At 38.7% G+C, this 12,634-nt stretch overlaps 1 protein-coding gene and 1 pseudogene across 1 annotated transcript; both read right to left on the reverse strand.

Moving 5' to 3' along the window:
- Positions 1–4,300: 4,300 nt before the first annotated feature.
- On the reverse strand, positions 4,301–5,885 carry LOC149053445 (metabotropic glutamate receptor 4-like; annotated as a pseudogene).
- A 3,652-nt stretch (positions 5,886–9,537) lies between these two features.
- On the reverse strand, positions 9,538–12,288 carry LOC149053446 (extracellular calcium-sensing receptor-like). Its single transcript, XM_089201467.1, has one exon. It carries the CDS (start codon positions 12,286–12,288, stop codon positions 9,703–9,705), a length of 2,586 nt encoding a protein of 861 aa, XP_089057593.1. The 3' UTR covers positions 9,538–9,702.
- Positions 12,289–12,634: the final 346 nt, after the last annotated feature.

Genomic DNA, 12,634 nt, shown 5'->3' on the forward strand with positions numbered 1-12,634 from the left:
CCTAATTCACACACGCGAAAACCGATCAAATGCAAGGTAAATTTTTGAAAAAGTGAGGCGTTCTTAACTGATCTAACTACCATAGCTGGGAAGTAGGTGCCATAGAAAAGGTAACTATGGAAGAAACTTTGCCGCCCGATCTTTACGAAAACTTTATAACTCCGTGAACTTACTTAATTTTCGGCAATCTCCAAGTTTGGCCGCCATTTTGAGGGACTTTTCAACATTAAGCGTAGCAGATAACCATCAGAAATACATACGAAAGCAATTCAAATGAACCTTTATTTCCAATTCAAGCGGCAAAATTTGAAATTGTTCGTTAAACTTACCATTCCTACATCCCCATGCGACCATTTCTTCCAACAATTCAAACTCTACAACTAGGGCTCGAATTCCTCTTGTCGATTCCACCGTAAGAAATAATCTGTGCCACCCAAGCTTCGACTCCAATGTTAAGTACGAATCAAATAACATAACTGCTTCATCTTCGAGGTAATATCACACTGGTATTTTGATTTTCGGATCGATAAGAACGGCAATCAGGAAGCGATCGCCATGTTTACCTCATAAACGTAACCGCTGACCAGCCACTGTTTGAAAACAATACGGTTCGGTGGTGAGGGGCGGGGTGTGGGGTGGGTGTGGGCAGATTATCAGAAGATTTTTGGGAACATTCGAACATATGCATTAAATTATCATAATAAGCATTAGGTCTCTCAGTCTTAATGCGAAGCCATGCTTCGTGTTGCAGACAACTTTTTTCAAGTACATTTCGTTCCAAATAGGACTGGCATCAATTCATAGATTTATGAACAAATCTTTACTACGTAAATAAATGTGTTTAGATAATCGAGATATCCACTGAACCTCTTGTATCGCATCAGAAGTAACGTGTCTTGTCTTTGCCCAACTCTGAGAGCGTGGAGTGGCAAAGAAGCGAGACACGAGTCTCGCGTGGAGCGGCTTCTATATGCTCACAGGATACGCGTGACCCCACTATCTTTAAGAAAAATAAGAGACTGCTTGGAGTCTGTATTCCGTTCAACCATTTCATAAGAGTGACGCGACTCACGAATTACAGTAGGCTTCTCCTTTGGCCTGGAAAATAAAATCAAATCGAGTATACAAAGTTTAGTGAGTTCCTTTAGATCTCCCGAACTTGTATCGCGTTAGAAACAATTACAAGTACAGGAAGACGTCGTTCGCTAGCGAGACGTTCATTGTGTCTCAGGACTGCTTTTTAAATAGCAAAGATGGAAAAAACGTTGGTTCATCGCATGGCTTAATTGTGGTTTGGTACGACTGTTTGAATGCAATGATGAAGTAAAACATCACTTGATAAGCTGCCACCTGTCTAAAGAGGTCTTAAGTGAAAATGAGCTAATCTTGGCAAGGACTGGCCTATTTCACCTCGCTCAGGAGGATAAACAAAAAATGTGAATTTGCTAGAGGCAACGCCACACTTCAGGGAAGTTTTGGAGAAGTGCAAAGGTAACATGTCAGTATCCTATCATGATGGTGTCAGGAAGCGTATCCAAGGCAAAGATGTAATTACGTTGCATTTGTCTCAGGGCATTCAAAAGCTGTTTGGAGTTATTATTCCAGTTGAATCAGGTAGTCTTCAATAACATTTTCTGTTATCTATTTTTATCTCGTGACATTTCTGCTTGAAAAGAGAAGAAACTCTATATTAGATTAACGGTACTTAAGTACACATCACATTGAAAAAACATAGGTGTAAGTGCTTTTAATTGCAGATGGAAATATTTACAAGGTTGCTTGGTTGATAATCAATAATGTTTTTGTAGAAGATCAAATCACCTGACAACGCAATACACTTATTCATGCGTACGGTTCACAATTATTAACGGTAAGTTTTCCTCTGTTTATATGATTCTCATTAACCAGTATGAAACAAATTTGCACACCAAAACACCCCTTATTTTATTAAGAATAATAAAAGTAAACAGTGCGTGTCGGTTTTCAATTCTTGATGGATGCTACTTGGCTTCACTTTCACTGAGAAATTTGCAATCGCTTACCTCAGTTCTCTGTGTCCCATGCCGTAAGAAGCACAAGAAAAAAGTTAAAGTGAGTCTTGGCTGAGACAAGAAGGATCAGAGAAGAATCTACGGTCTCCTGAAACGCCACTTTTAAACAAGAGACAACTAAGGTAAATTGAATTCAGTGATATTTGTTTTATTGAAAACCATTGTTCAGATATAAGATATGCGAATTACTCTCCCCACCGATTTTTTCTTACATTCTGTTAATCAAAAAATTTCGTAATTATTAAGGCTTTCTTGTTGATCATCTTAATAGTTACAGTTTCCAGGATCCAAGGGGAGCAAAGAGAGAATAATTTTCTGTGTAGTTAAGTAAGGCAACGTGCCGGATTTATACTTCTTCCGGCGTGATAACGATAGTGATGACAACAATGGGTAAAAAGCACAGTCCGCTAATAATGACGATTATCATAGTTATAAACAAATCTCAGTTATAGTCCTGAAAAAATCTTAGGGGGTCCTTTGAACCATCCACTTCATCTCGCCAGAAGTCAAAGTTGCCTACACTCATTCTAAGGTTCGTGCGATTTTACGGCGAGTTTTCAATTCTGGTGTGTTGCGCGCGCACGACTTTAAGAACGTGTCAGCTGAATGAATCAAATCTCTATCATTTCGCATATATTCTTGGGAACAGCAAAAATAACCTAGAACAAACATTCTTAGTATAGTGTTCATTCCGTGCAATGGGGCATACATAAAAGGTTCTTGTAGAAAAGATATCTTATTTTATACCACTGATGACAAGCAAAAAGGTCATATGGGTACCCCGGTTAAAAATATATTGATAACTCTATTAATTAATACCATTTCTAATTTAAAGGAGAATATTATGAAAAAAAATAATAAAAGTTGTCTGTACCACGAAGCCTGCCTTCACTGTTTAGACTGGGAGTCCTAAAGCTTTTTAAGCATGTATTCGAATATCTTATGACGATAAGCCCTCCACTCACCCTCACTCAGCGGCTGGTCAGCGGTTACATTTATGAGGTAAACATAGCGATCGCTTCCTGATCACCGTTCTTGTCGATCCGAAAATCAAAATACCAGCGTGATATTGCCTCGAAGATGAAGCAGTTATGTTATTTGATTCGTACTTCACATTGGATTCGAAGCCTGGGTGGCACAAATAATTTCTTACGGTGGAATCGACGAGGGGAATTCGAGCACTAGTTGTAGTGTTTGAATTGTTGGAAGAAATGGTCGCATGGGGATGTAGGAATGGTAAGTTTAACGAACAATTTCAAATTTTGCCGCTTGAATTGAAAGTAAAGTTCATTTGAATTGCTTTCGTATGTATTTCTGATGGTTTTAGATTTACCTGCTTGTTTTATATCTGCTACGTTTCATGTTGACAAGTCCCTTAAAATGGCGGCCAAACTTAGAGATTGCCGAAAATTAAGTAAGTTCACGTAGTTATAAAGTTTTCGTAAAGGTCGGGCTGCAAAGTTTTTCATTGTAGTTACCTTTTCTATGGCACCTACTTCCTAGCTATGTTAGTTAGATCAGTTAAGAACGCCTCACTTTTTCTAAAATTTACCTTGCATTTAATCGATTTTCGCGTGTGTGACTTAAGTGAATCGATAAGGTGTCATTCAAGTCCTCCTGTTTCTTTAATTGAAACGTGATGTTCACGAAAGTCACCTCGATGGATAAGATAGAGTTAATCTACATGGCTGTGGTATTTTTTTCCCTGAGTTTCCTAGGTACATGAATGTCTTACAACACACAAGAAATAAGCGAAATCCGTGTCTCAAGGAAAATCGACCGGACCGCTTTCATCTCATTGAGGATTTAACATACATTTAATAAAGAACTCAGTTCATATCCTTGTGTGAACTGCTTCTGAAAGTATGCACTATGTGAAAATCATCCTCTAGAGAAGGGCAACTCAGAGAGATCATGTTTAGAAATTTAGGCTGGATTGATTATGTAGTGTTCATTTGACTGTGGATTTAATTGGGTCATTAACAGCATATGGGGTTTTACTTTTGAAGTTGCAGTACAAATACCTAATTTTCATGAAGCTGAAATGTTTAGTACCTAACTATGGGATGGCAACCAGAATCCTTAGCTCTGATTAAAGCAACAGATGTTCCATACCCGTATCTTTTATCCTTTAAAAACCAGAAAACTGATTCAAGGGCAAGCGTTCATCCTTGACCATGTAGTGATTTTCCCTCGTGCAGTGAAATATGTGCCGTAGGGTCTTCTGAACAACTTTCCGAAAGTTCTTCGCCAAATTAACTCTGCTGAGCCAGATCTTCCTTCCTAGACAATGAAAACTCTATTGTAGAATGTTCTCTTAATCGCCAACAACAAGGTGAGGTAGAAGATTTCCTTGTTCCAGGAGGACACTGTTCCGAGCATTCAGATTTCGGGGGGCAGACAGATAGAGTCTTCCAATGAAGTCTCTATAAAAATCTATGTTTGTTTTATTTTCATTTGAAATGATTCACTCTCCTTCCAGAAGTGCGCCGAGCCTCTGTCACCAAATTGATCGAACTTGATCTTTCCGGTTAGTCCGTCAAGCCTGACTCTCTGAAGGAGCTTCTGCATGCCAAAACTATTTACTATAGGCGATTTGTCCCGATTACTTGTATTGCTTGAAATAAAATTTCCAGTTGATAGATCTGTTGCATGGGCCAGTGCATATACGGCATCGAGAGTGTATGGAATAAAGGAACTATAGATTTCTTTAATCAAGTCGTTAGAGCAACGCTCGATTTGGTCATGAACGCACTTCTTGCTCTTCAAAAGCTTCCATACTTAGCTTCTACTGTAGCTCCATTCATGGAAACTACCATTGTCTCTCTCCCTGACCAATATATCTTTTAAATATTCCTTGAAGCCAGAGTCGTTGAGTTCATGGTGTACAAATCCTAAAGAGCTCTCGAGAGTATCTTTTACTGGCGGTGTGGAAATTAAATGAGCCTGGCTCAAAATCCACACACGTCCAGTTAGGTTTTGCCTCTGAACTTCAGCCAAAAAAAATTCGTTCGTTAATTGTTGTATTACCGCAAGATCACAACTTTGACATTGTTCATCTGTTTAAGCTTTCTAACTAAGTTTGGAATACTCAGATGCTGACTTTCGAGGCGTACAAACTCCGTCAAAGCAGTACAGAACGAGTTTCTTTTTTGATGTACTTTCGCTAACTACTGCCCATGCTCCATACGAATCATATAGTGCAACGACAGCAACATAACTCCAATTGAAGTGTGTAACCAAGTCAACCATCACTTTTGCAAGAAACTCGTCCGAGGGCACTGTTCGATATAAATGTTTATAGGTAAGGGAGCTAAGTTCAGCACTATTAGCTGATCCACTTATGCTCGAAACATTGAGCATCCGAAGAAATCCACCGATGAATAGAGCTGTGCTAGATTCGTCTGGGCCTATTAAAGAAATGATAACTTTCTTTCTTAGGGCATTTTAGCTTAAATTGACACAGGAATTAACGGTCAGAAGTTTGTAAACAAGTTTTGCAGCTTTTGAGAGGTTTCCATTGTAATCCCTTATGTCATATCCAAGGGAAATGTTAGAAAGAAGACTTGTGTTATTAATTATTCGTTCGATTGCGAAGATCATGGCCTGCATGCGACCAAGTCCTCTCAAATGTATTTCTCCACTTCGGCTCCCTAAGTGGTCCGGCTGCTGGTGCACGCCGAAAAGTCCTCGCAATACGATATTGCCATCTCTGTATGGAGCCTGAACAGCAACATAGAAGCACAAGAAAATAAACAACTGGTAGTGCAACGAACTCATAGGAATACTCGTCTTTTCTCCGCTTACTTATTGGTGAATCCAGCGGATAGACATTAATTATTTGTCCGTAGGTGTATTTTGCGGATATGGTGGTGATCAGTAACTTTTTATGTTAATTTCAATTCAAAATCAAATTTTACGCTACAAACAGCAGCCAATTGTTATCACTTGTGAGCTTCTAGCTCGCTGGACTAATTTATAAACTTTAAATTGATGGTAACCATATGTTGGGAGTGTTTGAATTTAAAACGATCTCGGAATTTGTTATGCTAGCTTTATGGCAAACAAATTAAAACCATCGCTCTTAATTTTTCATTTTCTCTTGTTTTTTTTTCTCTCTCTATCTCTCTCTCAATTTTTTTAAAAAGTCACCATATTGGAAAGAGCGAAAGAAAAACAGAATCATGGCTTTATTTGCTTTTCTAGCCTTACAGTTTGACGCAGTTGTTAAATGGAGCTGTTGCGTGGCGAATAAAGAGAAAAAAGATAATGTATCTCTATAAAACGTACTTCTTCAATAGCCTAGTTTCGAACTGTTTGTGCGAGAAAGTCTGCTAACTAGTTTTTAGCATCAAGTCGAAACTGAGAGGAATAGGAGAACCACGGCATAATTGATGATGGCATTATCCTGGCCAAAGTTGGAAATGCCGTGAAGAATTTCATCGATTCATCATTTTTCAGTACATCATCCATGAAAAGTTTCCGTTTCAATACTGGCTTGCTATTGAATTCGTTTCGAATTGCTTTGTTAGCAGCACTTTTTTCATATCATCCACTTGTTGAAGGTCAATGTCTGTTTGACAAGAAACAGTCACTTTAAACTTTGTTTTCCTTAAGGAAATAGTCGTGGTATTTCAGAGAAATATCAGTAGAAACGCGGAAAATTTTGGTGGCAAGTTCGTCTATGCTGTCATCGCTTGCGTCTTGTTTTCTCCCCTCATTCGACCTTTTTCGCGTTGATTTGGACTTCTTCGGACTGTTTGCTGATTAAATATTGTTGGAACCGTGCCACGTGCTGGCCTTTTAATTCCAGAAAGTGTCTTCAGGATTTGTTTAGTCTCGTAGTGTTTGGAGCATACATCCAAGTTCTGATGGACGTGAACTCCTTATCAGCGCGACAACCGAAGGCAATCCATTTCTTTCTTAGTCTCTCTTCGCCTGGAAAGTAGAAAAAGTTGAGGTCCAGCCTTGGTTAAAGTTATTTTTGCGCACAAGGATGACACAAAAACTTCATATTCGACTTACAGTTACTCCGATCTTGCTCTAATTTCAAAATAAGCGCATATTCCCCTCTGCCTCGACTTGGTGCTGATAATTAGTTACCAGACTATCTTGCACAGACAATTCGAAACTAGCCTATTACAACGCAATTTTTTACAGATAATCACGCTTTAAAAATTTCCAAATGCAAATACCACTCCAACTGAGTAGAACTTCTCTTTCTGAACTTGACAATAACTTGCATATTAATTCAAACGTACCTTCTTACCAAGAGGGTCTCAATTGGGTTACCCGTTAGCCGTAAAATGGCCAAACAATTTAGCCGTCAGGTGTAAAAACTGGCAAATTCTAACCGTTAGTCGTAAAAAAAGTTTACTGTAAAAAATATGTCTGGTGGAAACAATGAAAAAGTGTTAACTGTTAGCCATAAATTTGCCAAAATTTTAACCGTCAGCCGTAAAGCATCACCCCATTGAGACCCTATACCAACAGGGTAAAAGTAACTTCCGATAAAATAAATAAATATTTCACTTACTTATATGACAGGAAGTTAATCAGAAATCATTCTGCCCAGATGTGACTTTATGTTTTTCGAAACAATGTTTTCATATTTTGCCATCGGAGAAGCTAGCTAGACTTCTACTGAACAAGGAGATAGTTACTTCTTAGCTTGTATGAGGGAAGTGAAATTGTTTAACGCAGTTTCTGAAGACTTCCTGGTATGTTGTCATAGAGGAAGATTAAAAATACAAAGAGTCACTGATTCGCTCCTTTGATTGAATTGGCTACTTTAATTTGAAGTAAACTTTTATTTTCAGTTGAACTGATTTTCGCGCACATGGAATTTATTTTTTTACTCGTAACAGAAGTAGTCAACTGAAAAATAAACTAATATTACAAAGAAGGTTATTACACATGTCAATTTCAGTTGAAGCGACGGGCAAATATTATACTAACAATTTGTGTTCCATATGCGGCTAGTAATGTACGATCGGGGGTGACACTTTTGAAATGTAAGTTGCATAACGACTTCTCGGTTTTTAAATAACTAGTCGTTTGATCTATTTTTGGCAAGTTGCGCTAAAATAATTAAATATTCACAAAAAAATGACAAACGGCTTGAAAAATGCAAATCAGTCACTCTATTATTCAGCGCACACTGGCCATTTGTCTTCCTCAACCGCAATGCTTCCTTTCTTAGCCATCGGGGAAGCAAAACCTCCGACCAAATAAGCCATCCTGCAAACATAACAAGGAACGATCCATACTAGTATTTCCTGGTGATTTTTATCAAAAGTCAAGTAATAAATGTATTTGCAAAATAGTGTCAGTTAATAAAATGAATTTTCTCCATCATAGATTCCATTTTTTATTTACGTGCATGTAAAAGTCTTTCACTCACTCAAAAGAACAAATTATTTTAAGAAAGCTCATTGTAAGATTCAGCTTCCTGATCAGAACTATCAAAGGCAGGGTTTACGCGTACACAAATTGAATGAACTAAACGAGAGCTGAGTGACTTCTTGTCTGGTGCTATTCGCATCCTTCATCTCCCTCGGAAATCATGCACAAAAAAGTCTTCCTTTTTTTTTCTTTTCTTTTTTTTTGAGTAGCTAGTGTTCATAGCACCGAAGATCGCTCTCATCTCACGCAGTTTAATTATCTAAGCATCTGCCCAAAGGCCTGGCTAAACTTGGAAACATCATTGCGGAGACAAAGTGTTTCCTACGTAGTCATGCAAGAAGCATACGTTGCGGAAATAAGTTTGCTCACTGCAAGATTCAGCTTCCTGATTATAACTATCAAAGGTAGGGTTTACGCGTACACAAATTGAATGAACTAAACGAGAACTGAGTGACTTCTTGTCTGATGCTATTCGCATCCTTTATCTCCCTCGCAAATCATGCACAAAAAGTCTTCCTTTTTTTTTCCTTTTTTTTTTTTTTTAAGTAGCTAGTGTTCATAGCACCGAAGATCGCTCTCATCTCATGCAGTTTAATTATCTAAGCATCTGCCCAAAGGCTTGACTAAATTTGGAAACATCATCGCGGAGACAAAGTGTTTCCTAAGTAGTCATGCAAGAAGCATACCTTGCGGAAATAAGTTTTGCTGCTAAGAGACAAGACACGGCTTTTGCCTTAGGTCACAAATTCTCTTTGCTTCCAGTCCCGAAATAGGAAATGAAATGGATGGACGAGGGTATTAAAAGACTCTTTGCCTTGTGTGAGGGCAGGACTAATATGTGGAAAGGAGTCCATGAATAGAGATAACAAAGAATAGGCTTAAAGTCCAATCCCAGCACAGATGCCAAACAAATAGTCAATCATGAGGGAAGATTAAAGATGCAAAATGTCAGTTTAATATTCCGCGCTTTTGTTGCCCTTTGTTTTCTTAAATAATGTTTCTATCTTCGCCATCAAGGAAGCAAATTTAAAATTCCCGATAACTAAGCCATCCTAAAACATAAAAAGAAACAATCCATGGAAACTTTAAGTGTTTTTATGGCTTGAAGCCTATATTTGTAATGCAGTGCTAATTAAAAGTTACAATTTTCTTTAATATTGGGTTCACATTTCATTTACCTAGAGGTCTATGGCACACTTGAATAAAATTACCGATCTTACGAAAGCTTATTGTACAATTCAGCTCGCTAATTTGAACTATCAAAAGTATGGTTTACGCGTACACAACCTGAACTAAACGAGAACTGAGTGACTTCTTGTCTTATGCCATTCACATCGTTCATCTCCTGCCTGAAGAACAGAATATACATTTTGGGCAAAAATAGACAACAAAGGAAACCGTACGCGCTCAACAGAGTTGTTACACAGTCCACAACCGTTACATACCATCCATCCAAGGACAATTCTACCGGGTGATAACAAAGCAACGAGAACAAAAATATGTACATGGAAAAGGCGATTCGTTTGGCCTCGCTGAAATTTTCAGGAATCTTCCTAATCTTAAAGGCACAGACCGAGGATACCAGCATTTGGAAGAAGATATAAAAGCATGTTGCCAGGAATAGAGACTTTCCAACTGAGCTGGAGTATGCCTTGCATTCGTTAAAGGTGTAACGTTTCGGATAGATATGTTGAAAGTTGAATGGTGGATCCAAAAGCAACCATGGCATCAACACCGACAACAGTGGAGCTAGAAATGCTATAACAATCCCAACCTGTGCTTTCTTTGGAAGAGAAGTGAATTCCAAACTGGTCATAATGGGAACCCGAAAAGCACAGGAAATAAGCAACACCTTTAACAATAATGTGGAGAGACAGATGTTATAGGTCAAGTAACGTAACGGGTATATGATCATGCAAATTGTATTTGTGGTTTTAAAGACATCAATATATACCAGAGAGAATGATGCAAAAATTGTACATAAAAGGGAAAGGCTAAGCTCCCTATTAGATGCCTTGACGATGGGACTATTCCAGAATTTGCAGAGGGCAGCCAGACAAAACAATGTGACAACTACTCCGAGGGTGCCAAACGTTAGAATCACAATTCCGGTTATATTCGTATAGCTTATGTTGGCAGAGGGTAAGGCGACACACTCTGTATTCGCTGGGTTAGATATTGTTCCGTTGGGACATTCTCTGCAGCTTTCAGAACCAGCAGATGAGCTGATGGTTTCACTAAGGCACGGAAGGCACTGCCAACAACAAGGTGAGGTAGAAGATTTCCTTGTTCCAGCAGGACACTGTTCTGAACATTCCGATTTCGGAGGGCGACCAGATTTAGTCGTCCAATTCAGGGCTTCATGAAAAATCAAGCGAGTTTCGTTCCTCTTTGAATTTTTCCATTCTCCTATCAGCGCCATTTTTACGCTCTCGACATCTCCATTGGGTACATTTTTAAAGCTGAAAATGTCGTAATACGCCAAGCTCCTGTCGCCAAATCGATCGAACTTGATTTTTCCAGTCAGTCCGTCAAAACTGACGCGGCCAAGAAGCTTCTGCACGTCAAAACTGTTGGCTATCTGCAATTTCGCCCGATCTTTGGTCTCGTCATAGCTAAAATTTCGATTGAAAATATCTAGTGCGTGTGCCACAGCATATACGGCGTCAATGATGTACGGAACATAGGAGCTGTAGATTTCTTTAATCAACTCGTTAGAGCACTGCTCAATTTGGCGATGAACACACTTCATGTTCTTCAAGAACTTCCATTTTTCGCTTGTACTGTAGTTCCATTCAGAAAAACTTCTATCGTCTCTCTCCTTGACCAATATATCTTTTAAATATTCCTTGAAGCCAGAGTCGCTGAATTTATGGAATTGAAAACCTAAAGAGCTCTCGAGTATACCTTTTACTGGCAGTGTAGAAGTTGAATGAATCTCGCTCAAAATCCACACACGTCCAGTTAGGTTTTGCCTCTGAACCTCTGCCAAAAACTTCGTTTGGTAATTCTCGTATAACCATAAGATCACAACTTTTACATTGTCCATCTGTTTAAGCTTTTTAACTATGTTCCCAACACTCAGATGCGGACTTTCGAGGCGTATAAACTCCGTCAAAGCAATACAGAACGAGCTCTTCCTTGACGAACTTTCGCTAACCACTGCCCATGCTCCGCTTCTTCCATACGAATCATCTTGTCCAACCACAGCAACATAACCCCAGTTAAAGTGCGTAATTAAGTCAACCATCGCTTTTGCAAGAAACTTGTCCGAAGGCACCGTTCGATGTAAATGTTTGTAGGTAAAATAGCTAAGCTCCGTACTGGTTGCTGTTCCAGTTATGCTCGAAACATTGAGCATCCGAAGAAATCCACCAATGAATAGCGCTGTTCTAGATTCGTTTGGGCCTATTAAAGAAATGATGGCTTTCTTTCTTGGGGCATTTTGGCTTAAATTGACGCAAGAATCAACGGTCAGTAGTTGATAAATGAGTCCCGCAGCTTTTGAGAGGTTTCCACCGTAATCCCTTATGTCATATCCTAGGGAAATGTTCGAAAGAAGATTTGTGTCATTGTTTATTCGTTCGATTGCGAAGATCATGGCCTGCATGCGACCAAGTCCTCTCAAATATATCTCTTCAAATGGCGACCCTGGCCAGTCTGGCGCCTGGTGCACGCTAAAAAGTCCACCCAACATGATATCGCCTTCTCTGTATGGAGCCTGAACAGCAGCATAGAAGCACAGGAATAGAAACAAATGATAGTGCAACGAACTCATAGCAATACTCTTCTTTTCTCCGTTTACTTGTTGGTGAACCAAACGCAGAAACATTAGTTATTTGTACGTTGGTATATTTTGCACATATGATAGTGATAAGTTTGACAGTTTGACGCAATTGTTAAATGCAGCTGTTGCGTGGCGAATAAAAAGAAAAAACAATAATATATATGTATCTATATAGAACGTTCTTCTTCAATACAACGCAAATTTTTGCAGATTAACACGCATTAAAAACTTTCAAGTGCAATTACCACTTCAACTAAGTAGTACTTATTTTTCTGACCTTGACAAAAATTTGCATATAATTTAAAACGTACCTTCTTCTCAATAGTCTACAAAAAACTTTCAATAGAATTAACATTTCACTAAATTATAAGATAAGAAATAAATAAGTGCA

Source organism: Pocillopora damicornis, chromosome 1 (assembly GCF_964200805.1).
Source record: "Pocillopora damicornis chromosome 1, jaPocDami1.2, whole genome shotgun sequence".
NCBI lineage: Eukaryota > Metazoa > Cnidaria > Anthozoa > Scleractinia > Pocilloporidae > Pocillopora > Pocillopora damicornis.